This window comes from Mobula hypostoma, chromosome 16, assembly GCF_963921235.1.
Source record: "Mobula hypostoma chromosome 16, sMobHyp1.1, whole genome shotgun sequence".
NCBI lineage: Eukaryota > Metazoa > Chordata > Chondrichthyes > Myliobatiformes > Myliobatidae > Mobula > Mobula hypostoma.
Window position 1 is genome coordinate 56,019,312 of NC_086112.1, and position 13,326 is coordinate 56,032,637.

A 13,326-nucleotide genomic window follows, 5' to 3' on the forward strand; every position below is an offset into this window, starting at 1 on the left:
CACACACAGAGTTGTAGCCTGCCATCCAAACCAGCAAATCATCCTGGGATTTCATAGGTTCCATTTTGTCACATTACATTTGACAAAAAATACAAATTTATAAAGACTTCAGTGTTTGAGATATATTTCCACACTTTTTTTGTTTGGTCCCCACTACAAACTGTAATGTATAAATATTTGGAGCTGAGGGGCAGGATCTGATGAAGACTGTTCACTTGGTGGCATTGATCCACTTTGTCTTCATGATTTGGCATCTATATCATCATCGGAATCTTGTTTATTCAGCCCGTTTTCTGCTGAAATGCTTATTAAAATTGTTAATAGATTTTTCTAGGTAAATCTAGGGTCCAATTTGAAAATTTCACTATAATTAATTAATTTCATAACTTTCATAAAAAATCTAAGGCGTAATACTTAAAATTTCAGATTTCATTTCACTAATAATATATCACCTAACTTTAAACATCCATTACTGTACTCTATTAAAACTCATTTGTCTATCTATCTGGTTAACGACAAACAGCACATGATAAAGCATGATACAATGATTCAAAAGAATCAAAGCATTCGATCCTACATACCCAATCACTTCCACACAATAGTTACATGCAATTTGGAAACTTACTTACCCATAACCGAGACACTGAAATTTTCAATCATGTAACGTTAAGCCCCACGCTGAAACCCAGTCACCGAGAGAAATATTTTGGTCCCATCCAATAGGTAAAAGATGAAAATCACTTAGCATCGGAGGAACTCTTAAAATTAGGGACGAGACCAGTTACAAAAATTAATCCATTAATCTTCATCAAGTAGTTATGAAAACAATATTCCCGCCCCCGATGCTGCTTGACTCGCTCGAGTTCCTCCAGCAAATCATTGCAGCAAATTCCCAACATGTACAGTATCCAATGGAAATAACGATACGGATAGGATCGGTGACAGAGTCATTGCTCAACAAATCGGCATTTGAGGCGCGCAACGACCAATGGATGATTGTTAGGAGCAAAAAGAAAATCGATAAAAATCGGTGGTTTGTTTTTTTCCCTCTGTTTAGGTGTGTTTCCGAATGGGGAAATGGGGGCAGAAACGGTGTATATTGCCCTTGGCTATGGGCTCCCGCTTTTGGATTCCTGCTTCGGGTGAAAGCAGCGACATGATTTCATTTCGGTTGGTTATATTGCTGTTGGCAGCTTGTTCCCATTTGTCCAACCGTGTAAATGGTAAGTAGTGTCATTTTTGTTTCTAAATGGTAGTGGCGTCAGCCTAGAGGAAAGTAGTTTAAACAATATTGGGGGCAGGAAAAGCCATAATTGGAATCGCAAGTGAATATTAGATTGTAACATTTTCTTGCAAACGGCATTTATGGACACCTTATAATTTTTCGATGAACTTTGATAGCCATGGTAGGCAATGTAATTTACCCTTTCTTTTCAAAATAAGTTGCAAACGCTTTACTCCAAAGTAGTAAATCAACAGAATAAATAGGTGCCAGCACGATGCATAATCTAAAGAACGTATCAATTGATGAGTCTTTCTAGAAGAAATACATGCACCCAGCCTGCACTTCAACCTCATGTACTGGTGTCGGCTTCTTGGTAAGCAGACTCCCAATCTATTCCTCAATTTGACTTGTAGAGTGAAAGAAAGTGAAAATAGGTAGCTGGGAAATTAGTCTTTACCCTAGTGGCAAGGTGATTCATGTCTCATTTTCTTTCTGAAGTAACCAAATATTTTGAAATATATTTTCTTTCTTCCTTACTAATTCAGCAACAAAGGAGGCAATCACACGTGTTAACTGTTAGAAAAAAACTTTATTAGATTAATACAAAGAATAAAATACAATAATAGAAATAAACAAAATAATACTTATCAACTTATGACTGAACTGATTCATATAATGTGTCCGACGGCTTCCTGCAATCTCCTCTTTCTCGCAGTGCTGGGTCCTGACCCAACCCACAAGAAGACTTCAACTTGCACAAGAAGTTGCCCCTTTTATGCCTTTGAACACCTAACGTAACCACTTTACCAGGCTGTAGTTATCTCTTGTGACCTTCAGCCAAGGCATTAAAGATAAAAACAGGAGGTTTTGCAGAACAACATGTTTTTTTACACCGTTATCTATTCTCAAAGTTGCTCAGCAGTACTTTCTGTTCGTTCTCAAAGCATTTCAAGTTGACACCATTTTGTGTTGCACCCTCCATTTCGTGTTGCATTTTGCACATAACAAGGAGGGATTTAATGTTAACTCTTTCCTTACAGAAGTGAAGTTGGATAGAAGTTGTTTTATGGGAGCATTAACTATGGGTGAAAGGGAGTTTGGATCACAACAGAAATCATAGACTAGTCTAATTGACCTGGAAGCTGATGAAACATGAGTGATGCAACTAGGAGGGTCTAAACATGAGAAATGGGTGCACACTTTAGGCCTGTTGGCCCTACTTTATCCTTCCACATTTTGGCCGAAAATCTTGGCCCCATCCCTCGACTCCCTTCATATCCAGAAATCTCTCAAACTGTTTTTAAATGTACTTGCTAACTGAGCCTCTACTACCCTCCAGAGACTCCTAAAGCTTCATCACAGTCTCATCATTTCAGCTTGTGGTATTGCCTTCCCTACATTCAAGACAATTTAAGACCTATAAGGAATTTGTTTTATCAATATTTCCTCCCATTCTTTTAAAATCTGGAGTATACGAGCCTACTCTCTTAGGATAGTGCTCCAGTGTGGTCTCACCAAGATCCTATGTCATTACCATATTTACTCTTACTCCTACATTCAAATTCTGTTGTAAAGGCCAAGATATCATTTGTTGCCTTATTTGCTTGCTTGCACCTGTGTCTGGCTGTGATATGTTTGCAAGGACACTTGTTCCCTTTGAGTATACTCTGCTTCCGTCTCCATAGATTTAAGCACTTCTTTGTAATCCATTTGAGCTAAATTTTCCTTCAGTTTTGATCCCCTGTAATTACATCTTGAAAGGGGCAGTTAAATTACTAATCACTTTTATCTGAGTAGCTGCCTTCTGAAGCTTGCTCTTCATTTGGTTATGCATCTGTTTTGTGGAGAAATACTAATTGAAATGCACTGTTCTAGACCTGTACAGTGCAATCCATTCTAATGGAAATGAGATGGTGCTAAAGATTGTAGATATGTTTGATATTTGGTTCAAGACTTATTTTGTAATAGAAAAGAATGACGAATCAGCATATAGGAGGGGAGTCCAGTTATATCTCGAGGGACTAGATTAGGCACTTGTAACTAGCTTGCTGTATGTTGATAGTTCTTCATTTTGTGCTGTAAGTTGGTGATGGTACCTGCGATCGACCTTTGTAAAACATGGTTGTATTCAAATTCAAGCTAGAAGATATTAAAGATTCTTAGATTAGGTTCAAAGTAAATTGTATTGTCAAAGTACATATATGTCACCATACTGTGTACAACCCTGGGATTCATTTTTTTGTGGGTGTAGTCAACAAATATGGTCAAATATGATGTCAGAATATAGTATTAATGGTAAGACTCTTGGCAGTGTGGAGGATCAGAGGGATCTTGGGGTCCTAGTCAATAGGACACTCAAAGCTGCTGCGCAGGTTGACTCTGTGGTTAAGAAGGCATACGGTGCATTGGCCTTCATCAACCATGGGATTGAGTTTAAGAGCCGAGAGGTAGTGTTAAAGCTATATAGGACCCTGGTCAGACCCCACTTGGAGTACTGTGCTCAGTTCTGGTCACCTCACTACAGGAAGGATGTGGAAACTATAGAAAGGGCGCAGAGGAGATTTACAAGGATGTTGCCTGGATTGGGGAGCATGCCTTATGAGAATAGGTTGAGTGAACTTGGCCTTTTCTCTTTGGGGCGATGGAGGATGAGAGGTGACCTGATAGAGCTGTATAAGGTGATGAGAGGCATTGATCATGTGGATAGTCAGAGGCTTTTTTCCAGAGCTGAAATGGCTAACACGAGAGGGCACAGTTTTAAGGTAATTGGAAGTAGGTACAGAGGAGTTGTCAGAGGTAAGTTTCTTACCCAGAGAGTAGTGAGCATGTGGAATGGGCTGCTGGCGACGGTGGTGGAGGCAGATACGATAGGGCCTTTTAAGAGACTCCTGGATAGGTACATGCAGCTTAGAAAAATAGAGGGCTATGGGTAACCCAAGGTAATTTCAGAAGTAGGTACATGTTCAGCACAGCATTGTGGGCCAAAGGGCCTGTATTGTGCTGTAAGTTTTCTATATTTAAATCTATAGAATAGAAATTGTAACAGAATCAATGAAAGATCAACCAACTATGGTGTTCAATGACAACAAACAGTGCAAATGGAAATATAAATAGTAATAAATATAGAGGATCTAAGATGAAAAATCCTCGAAAGTGAGTCCATTGGTTTGGGGAATATTTCAATGATGGGGCAATTGAAGGTGAGAAGCTGGTGGCTGAGGGGTAGTTATTGTTTCTGAACCTGGTGGTATGGGTCTTAAGGCTCTTGTGCCGCCTTCCTGATGGCACTAGTGAGACGAGAGCGTGTCCTGAGTGGTGGGGATCCCTGATGATGTATGCTGCCTTCCTACGGCAGCATTTCATGTAGATGTGCTCAATAGTTAGGAGGGCTTTACCATGATGTATTGAACTGAATATACTGCTTTTTGTAGTTCTTTCTGTTCAAGTTCATTGGCATTTCCATACCACACTGTAACACAGCCAGTCAATATACTCTCCACTACACATTTATAGAGGTTTGTCAAAGTTTTAGATGCCATGCCAAATCTCCGCAAACTCCTGAGGAAGAAGAGGCGCTGCTGTGCTTTCTTTGTAATTGCATTTATGTGCTGGGCCCAGGATGTGTCCAATCAATTTAAAGTTGCTGACCCTCTCCACCTCTTATCCTGTGATGATCACTGGCTCATGGACCTCTGGTTTCCCTCTCCTGAAGTCTATAATCAGTTCCTTGGTCCTGCTGACATTGAGTGAGAGGTTGTTGTTATGACCACCACCTGAACATGTCATTGGAGCTGTGCTTAGCCATATAGTCATGAGTCGAGCAGAGGGCTAAGCACGCAGCCTTTTGGTGCACATGCTGATCGAGGTCATGGAGGAGGTGCTGCTGCCAGTATGAACTGACTGGTGTTTGCAAATGAGGAAATCTAGGATTCAGTTGCACAAGGAGGTATTGAGGTAGGGTCTTGGAGCTTATTGGTTAGTTTTGAGGGTATGATGGTATTGAATGCTGATGTGTAGTCAATAAAGAGCATCTGGTTGTATGCACCTTTGCTGTTCAGATGTTCCAGGGTTGAGTGAAGAGACAATGAGATGGCATCTGCTGTTGACCTGTTTCTCTGGTAGGCAAATTGGAGTGGATCCAAGTCACCTCTCCGGCAGGGGCTGACATGTTTCATCACTGTGGATGTAAGTGACAATAATCATAGAGGCAGGTCACCATGCTCTTCTTGGGCACGAGTCTAATTGAAGCCTGCTTGAAGCAGGTGGGTAGCACGCACTGTCGCATTGAGAGGTTAAAGATCTCAGTGAATGCACCAACCAGTTGATCTGCACAGATCTTTAGTATGTGGCGAGGTACCCCATCAGGTCTAATTGCTTTTCATGGGTGACCCTCCTGAAAACAGCCCGCATGTCAGCTTCAGACACTGAAACCATATTATTGGTGGATGTGGGAATTTGTGATGTTCCTCCATGTTCTGATGGTCAAAGTGAGCGTAGAAAACATTGAGTTCATCTCGAAGTAAAGTCCTGTTGTGAGGAATTGAAGATATAAAAAAAAATAATTTTGAACCTATGTAACCTGTGGCTGAAAGAATAATTGGGACTGAATAGGAATTTTTGAACTAAAGTAAACTCTGTCTTCAACAGTTAGCTAAAAACCGGCTTATAATAGTTCTCACTTGGTTTGCAGAGAGACATTGAGGGTTTGACAACATTGTACATTATACCCTCGTTTGAGTAAGGAGAGGAGGACTCACCAATAAGGACAGGAATGAACATCCATCTGTAATTAAGTCAGAGCCTTGCAAAGGGAATAACTGATAAGGACTGGACAGTACATCCATCTGTAATTAAACCTTGATTTAGCGGACTCTCTTATCTAAGTAATTAAGTTTTGCACCAACGGACTTGGTGGGAGTACCAGTTCTAATAACATCTTGCAACAGTAATGTATGGGGCTTACCATGTATAAATATATAGCTGTAACCTGACTAAGTGGGCCCACTTGTCAGATGGTGGCAGTACTTACGTGTCTTCCCTCTGACAACTGGGTCTCAAACTCCTTCAGGAGGGTGCGCAATAAACTGTTGTAACTATAAGAAGTTGTTCTCCCGAGTCTTATTCAGATTCAAGGTTAGCAGTTGCCTCCCACGTCACTTGATTTAACTTTGTAAGAGGTGATGGTATTCAAGCCCTGCCACAGCTGCTGAGCATCCTTTATTGATTCAAGTTTAGTCTGAAGTTTCCACTTCACTCATAAGTTGGCTTTCTGGAGATCATACCTGGACCTCTTGTAACTTTCTTGGTCTCTAGACTTAAATGCCGCTAATCTGGCTTTCAGCAAATATTGAATCGCGTGGTTCATCTAGGGGTTCTGATTGGGGAAAACTTTGAATGATTTAGTGGGGACACACTCATCGACAGCTGTTTTAATAAAGTCCATTACAACTATGGTGATTTCATTCGGATCTCTAAAGGAGTGCTTGATCACGGCTCAGTCCACTGACAAAGCAATCCTGTAACCACTCCTCCGATCCCAGCAGCCGCCCCTTTGTTGTTCTCATCTCAGGAGCTTTGCTCTTTAGCCTCTGCCTGTCTCCATCTGGGCAAGGAATGGTAGGCATTCCTTATCTTAGTATAACAGTGGTCTAGTATGTCAGGGCCTCTGGTGCTTCAGGTTATATGCTGATGGTAATTGAGCAGGGTTTTCTTCAAATAAGCTTGGTTGAAGTCTTCGATGGACTGTTTCTTGTTTGGAGATGGCATTTGGCAGTATTGTGAGCACTTGATTATACTTGGCTGCAGTTGGTATGTAAACTGCAGTCAGGATTACAGAGCAGAACTCACTCCTTGGGTAAGTAGAATGAACTAGGTAAATAGAATTTTTGGAAGAATTTTCTGCAGACCACAGAACATTGGTGATGATTCAAGACTTCAAGCAGAAGTGTTGCTCTAAATTGCACATCTTGTAATTCATTGTTATTTTTTCAGGTGACCTGGTTTGTCATCCAGATACATTCACTTGCTCCAGTGGCAAATGTGTTTCCAAAACATTTGTCTGCAATGGTGTAGATGACTGTGGCGATGGAAGTGATGAAGGCAGCTGTATTCCACACTCTTGTGGCTCCCGTGAGTTTCGGTGTAGTAGTTCGGAATGCATCCCTCTCAGCTGGTTGTGTGATAGGCATACTGATTGTGCTGACCAGTCGGATGAATCCCCAGACCACTGTGGACATGTGCTGCCTGCAGTTGTGACTTGTTCTCCTACAGACTTCCAGTGTGATTCTGGTGAATGCATTCATCATCTGTGGTCCTGCGATGGTGATAGTGACTGCAAAGACGGAAGTGATGAAGCCAATTGTTGTAAGTGCACTTGATCCTTTTAAGTTAAATATACAGTAATTTTTAAAATCACAAACAAGAGAAAACCAGCAGATGCTGGAAATCCAAGCAACACATACAAAGTGCTGGCGGAACTCAGCAGGCCAAGCAGCATCTGTGGGAAAAATACAGTCACCATTTCACGCTGAAACCCTTTGGTAGGACTGAAGAGTCTAAGCCCGAAACATTGACTGTACTTTTTTCAATAGATGCTGCCTTCTGAGTTCCTCCAGCATTTTTTTAAAATGTAGTTTTTGTTTCAGGAGCATTTTACATGTGTACAGTGGATTTAACAAATTGATAAAGTTAATATAGTGAAGTATATTCAGATATGACACACCAGAGACAATGTGTTAAATTGTATAGATTTTATTTCTGAATTAATTTTTTTAATTACAGTATCTATTTGAAAAAGATCCTCAGTTTTGACTTTGTTTGAGAATGTTCTAGATGTATTGTAATGTCCATTATATTCAAATTAAGTATTAAAAAAGACATCTTAAAGATGAGATCTGTTTTTCCCTAATCTTGAAATTTAATTTTCATTTCAGCACTTAAGATCTGTAAGCCTGATTATTTTAAATGTGACAGTAGCTGTATTCCTGAAAGCAAGAAATGTGATGGTTTTAAGGATTGTCCGGATGGCAGTGATGAATTTGACTGCAAGAGTAAGTATGTGATTTATTTTCTGACTAGCTTTTAATTCCTTGCTTCAACTCATTTTAAAATAAAATTTCTTCCTCCTTCCAGTTCCAGACTGCGCAGGACCTTTAAATTTCAGGTGCCAAAGCGGAGAATGCATAAATTCATCCAAACTGTGTAACCGGCAGCAAGATTGCAAGGACTGGAGTGATGAGCCACGTGATAAATGTAGTAAGTGACCTTGGCACTGTAAAGATGACTCTTACATTTGAGAAGTTGCAATAAATGTCAACATGTTTTGAAAATGGATGAGATCTCCAGCTGCTTGCTCTATTCCACCAATGTGTATTTAGAAGATCAACATTTTCTTGCCCTGAAGCCTTCAATCTCTAGTGTTCCTCGAAATTCTAATTCCTTTTCCAACCATTCTGTAATTCTTATCTATCGACACTTCCTAAGTCAGAAACTCTATTCTTCATTTAAATGTGAAATTGCGTGTGAGTGTCAGTTTGCTTGCTTTACTAACAAATTGGATTTGTTACATTTATTTTTGAACTATTCCTCAGTTATTCTGTTTAAGCTCTTGCCTTTTCCCAATTTTATTATAAATTCCCATTGTAAACAGCTTACAAAGGCAGTGTTGTACCTGCAGTCAACAATAATTTCAACATGAATGCCAAGATGCTACTTGAATGATCACAATATTAAATTTATTTGAAGTGTGTTTTCCCTAATGAAATGCAGATGGCCAATGTCTACTCTAATTTTAGGAATACAAGAAATGGGAGGAGGATGAAATACTTCCCCTTTTGCCTACTGTGTTTATTAGGATAATTGGTGATCTTGGTTTCTTGACCACTTCATCCAGGACTAACCCTATATTTGCACTATCCATAAAATCAGTTTTACATATCTCAGAACTGCAATGGTAGAGAACTTCAAAAATTCAGTACCCCTGGGTGAAGAAGATTCTTGGCTGACTCTTCGTTCCAGTATGGTTCTGCCTGTTGGAAATGATCTCAGAGCAGCCTTGTCACCACAGTGTGATTTTCTGCTTTAAGCTTGCCAGTTAAGTTTTAATAGTGTAAAACTATTAAACTATTTTTCTTTACAGATTTGAATGAATGCTTGATGAGCAATGGTGGTTGTTCTCACATCTGCAGAGATCTTCCCATTGGCCATGAATGTGACTGTCCTCCTGGCTTTGAACTGCTTGACAGAAACTCTTGTGCAGGTAAGTCAAGTTGACTGTCTCCTTGGAAATTAGCATGAGCATAAGTATGAAATAATTTGTTTTTCTCTGTCCTGTAGATGTTGATGAATGTCAGAATCTGGAGATCTGCAGTCAAATCTGTGTCAATTTAAAGGGGAGCTATAAATGTGACTGTCACAAAGGATATCACCTGGATCCACTCAGTGGGGGTTGCAAGGCTCAAGGTATGTACCATGTTAAGTGCCACTTAAATGACTGTTTTGAACTTATTTTGCAGAACATCTCCAGCCAAATATCTAACCAAGTGGGACAGTGAACTGCTGTTTTTATTTTCTTCATGCCAAATTATCCACTAACTTTCCACCTAGCATCGATGTGGTGCCTTGACTTTCCCTAGATAATGTAATGTTTAATTTTTTTCTTCATTAATTATATAGCCTTTTAGTTTTGAAGCCATATTACTACAAATTGGCCTCTCCACTTCTAGTCTAAGGAAGTAATGCTAGAATTATTTCCTAACTCCAGTCTGATCAGAGCTTAAGTGGGTGTAGTCCAAAGCCTTTGAACTGAAGGAAAAATTTGATGGCAATGAAATCCCATTATATCTAGTCACTTAATGTGGGTTAGTAGATTTGGTAGCAGGTTCTGCATCATTAGAAATGTTATTATTGATAAGCTGTTTATTTAATGTCTTGCCGCCTTGGGTGCACAAATCCTTTGTAAAGTAGTATACCCAATGAACAAAATTTGGAGTTTGTATCTTATAGCAGACAAACCAAATATCCTGGATCTAATGCTCCATTTGGACAGACATAAAAGGATATATTTATGTAAAAGATTTTAGTGACTTCCTTTTTCTCCCATGTGTTCCCTTTCATAAAATTAATTTCCCACTTTTGTATCCTCGCTCAAAAATGAGTAGGGTATGGAAGAATGAGGGATCCTGTTAGGAACATTGGTCTCTTCGGAAAGTAGAAACCAGCAACTTCCTGTATTTTATCTGTTTTCTAAACTTGTGGAGTCCAGAGAGAGTAGCTTTTGTTTCTTTCTAAAACAGGGGATGAACCTGCTTTAATTTTTGTCAACCGCCATGACATCAGGAAAATTGGATTGGAGCATTTGGAATACACTCAAGTTGTTGACCAGTTACGAAACGCTATAGCACTTGATGTTGACCTTGGAACTCAGAAAATCTTCTGGGCTGATTTAGTATATCAAGCAATTTTCAGGTACAAATTTCTGGAAGAGAAAATAGTAACACCTGATTTAAGCGGGAGTCCGGTTCTATTACACTTGTAGTTTGAATCATGAAGTATAACTGTAGGGAGTCATTGGCCCTGTATCTGTGCTGTACTCTCGCTCAACCTGTCCATGATTATCAGGATGTCCATCTAAGCCTTTCCTCTGCTTGCTTTGACAATCAAAACATGGAGGGACCTTCACTAACTCCCTCAGCCCCCGATGACCCTGTGATTTCAGTCTCTGAGGCTGACATGCGAGCATCCTTCTGGAGGGTGAAAGCATTCGGCCCAGATCTGTTACCTGACTGAGTACTAAAGACCTGTGCTGATCAACTGACTGGAGTGTTCACCAATACCTTTAATTTCTCACTTTGGCAGTCTTGGGTACCCATCTGCTTCAAGCAGACCTCAGTCATACTGGTGCCTCAGAAGAACATTTTAACCTGCCTCAAAGAATATTGTCCAGTAGCGCTTATATCCACTGTGATGAAGTGCTTTGAGAGGTTGGTGATGAAACACATCAACTCCTGCCTGAGAAGCAACTTGGATCCACTCCAGTTTCCCTACCTGTTTCCTACAACGGGTCCACAGCAGATGCCATTTCATTGGCTCTTCATTGGAACATCTGAGCAGTAAAGATGTATACCTCAGGGTGCTCTATATCGACTGTAGCTCAGCATTCAATATTATTGTCCCCTCAAAACTAATCAATAAGCTTCAAGACCTTGGCCTCAATACTCCCTTGTGCAATTGGATCCTCAATTTCCTCACTCGCAGACCCCAGTCAATTCGGATTGGCAACAACATCTCCTCCACAATCTCCATCAGCTTATCCCCTTGCTCTACTTACTTTACACTTATGATTGTGTGGCTAAGCATAGCTCCAATGCCATATTTAAACTTTCCGATGACATCCCTATCGTTTTCCAAAACAAAGGTGGTGAGAATCAGTGTGTAGGAGGGAGATTGAAAATCTGACTGAGCAGTGCCACAACAACCTCTCACTCAGTGTCAGCAAGACCAAGGAGCTGAATATTGATATCGGGGAGGAAACCAGAGGTCCATGAGCCAGTCCTCATCAGAGGATCAAAGGTTTACAACTTTAAATTCCTCGGAGTTATCATTTCAGTAGATCTGTCCTGGGTCCAACACATAAGTGCAATTATGAAGAAAGCACAGCAGCACCTCTGCTTTAGAAGTTTGTAGAGATTCGTCATGATATCTAATACTTTGACAAACATTTACAGATATGTGGTGGAGAGTATAGTGACTGGTTGATCATAGCCTGATACGGAAACACCAATGCCCTTAAATGGAAAATCCTAAAACAAGAGTAATGGATATGGCCTAGTCCATCACCAGTAAAGTCGCCAACTCCATTGAGCACGCCTACACAGAGCGCTGTTACAGGAAAGCAGCATCCGTTATCAGGGACCCCCTCCACCCAGGCCATGCTGTCTTCTCACTGCTGGCATCAGGAAGAAGATACAGGAGCTTCAGGGCTCGCATCACCTGTTCAGGAACAATTATTACTCCTCAATCATCAGGCTCTTGAACAAATGAGGATAACTTCATTTAGCTTTACTTGCCTCATCACTAAGCTGTTCCCACACCCTATGGACTCCCTTTCAAGGACTATTTATCATTTACTAATTATTTTTTTCTATTGTCTTTGTACAGTTTGTTGTCTGTTGCATTTTGGTTGTTTGTCCACCTTGTTGGGTGCAGTCATTGATTCTATTATAGTTCTTGGATTTACTGAGTATGCCTGTGAGAAAATGAATCTCAGGGTTGTATATGGTGACATATATGGACTTTGATAAATGTCCTTTGAGCTTTTTATGTCTTTTTCCTCAACTTGTATGTGTGCCCTCTAGTTTCAATTTCCTTTCTCTATAGGGGTCATTCTCCTTATCTGTGGCCCTCATAATTTTGGATACATCTATAAGACTGAACACTGTTCTGTTATGCTCAATGTAGTAAAGTCCTAACCTGCCCAAATGTTTCTTATAGCTCAGGCCATCGAATGCCAGGAACATTCTCATAAATCAGTACACTCTTTCCAGCTTAATGATGTCTTTCCTGTGACAGGTACCAAAACTGTACCCAATATTCCAATTCTCAATAAGCACCTTCTGGAAAATTGTAACCTGGTGTTGTCCCCTATATGTATACAGTGATCTGTATTCTTCATAGATAGTTTGCAACCCACCCAGTCTCTTTCCTTCTCCACCCCTCAACAAGGGCTAACATAGTGGATAGTGTGTTGACACAACACATGCGTTCGGGTTCAATTCTGCGACTGTAAGGAGTCTCTGTTACTGATGTAACCACATGGGTTTCCTCTCACGTTCCATAGATGTACGGGTTGCTAGGTTAATTGGTCTGATGGGTGTAATTGGACGGTGGGGCCCTTTAGGCTGAAGGGCAAGTTACCATGGTGTCTCTTAACAAAAAGAATTGTGCCTGCGCAAATTGATGCCTATCACTTAATTTGGAATTGCCCTTTCTACGTGCAGTTTATTCCTCAGCCATGCATCTAATTAATCTAGTTAACAGTCTTCAGACTTGGAGCTGTTTACTTCATGAAAGTCCTATTATGCTGATGGATGGAAATAAATAGG

The 13,326-nt window shown here is 40.3% G+C and overlaps 1 protein-coding gene across 1 annotated transcript in view; it reads left to right on the plus strand.

Moving 5' to 3' along the window:
• The first annotated feature begins 1,037 nt into the window (after nt 1–1,037).
• Nucleotides 1,038–13,326, plus strand: part of LOC134357412 (low-density lipoprotein receptor-related protein 2-like) — a 123,473-nt gene continuing 111,184 nt past the window's right edge. Inside the window, 7 exon segments of the mRNA XM_063068977.1 lie at nt 1,038–1,223; nt 7,217–7,588; nt 8,158–8,274; nt 8,357–8,479; nt 9,363–9,482; nt 9,560–9,685; nt 10,519–10,690. Coding sequence (XP_062925047.1) covers nt 1,070–1,223; nt 7,217–7,588; nt 8,158–8,274; nt 8,357–8,479; nt 9,363–9,482; nt 9,560–9,685; nt 10,519–10,690 — 1,184 coding nt within the window. The 5' untranslated portion in view covers nt 1,038–1,069.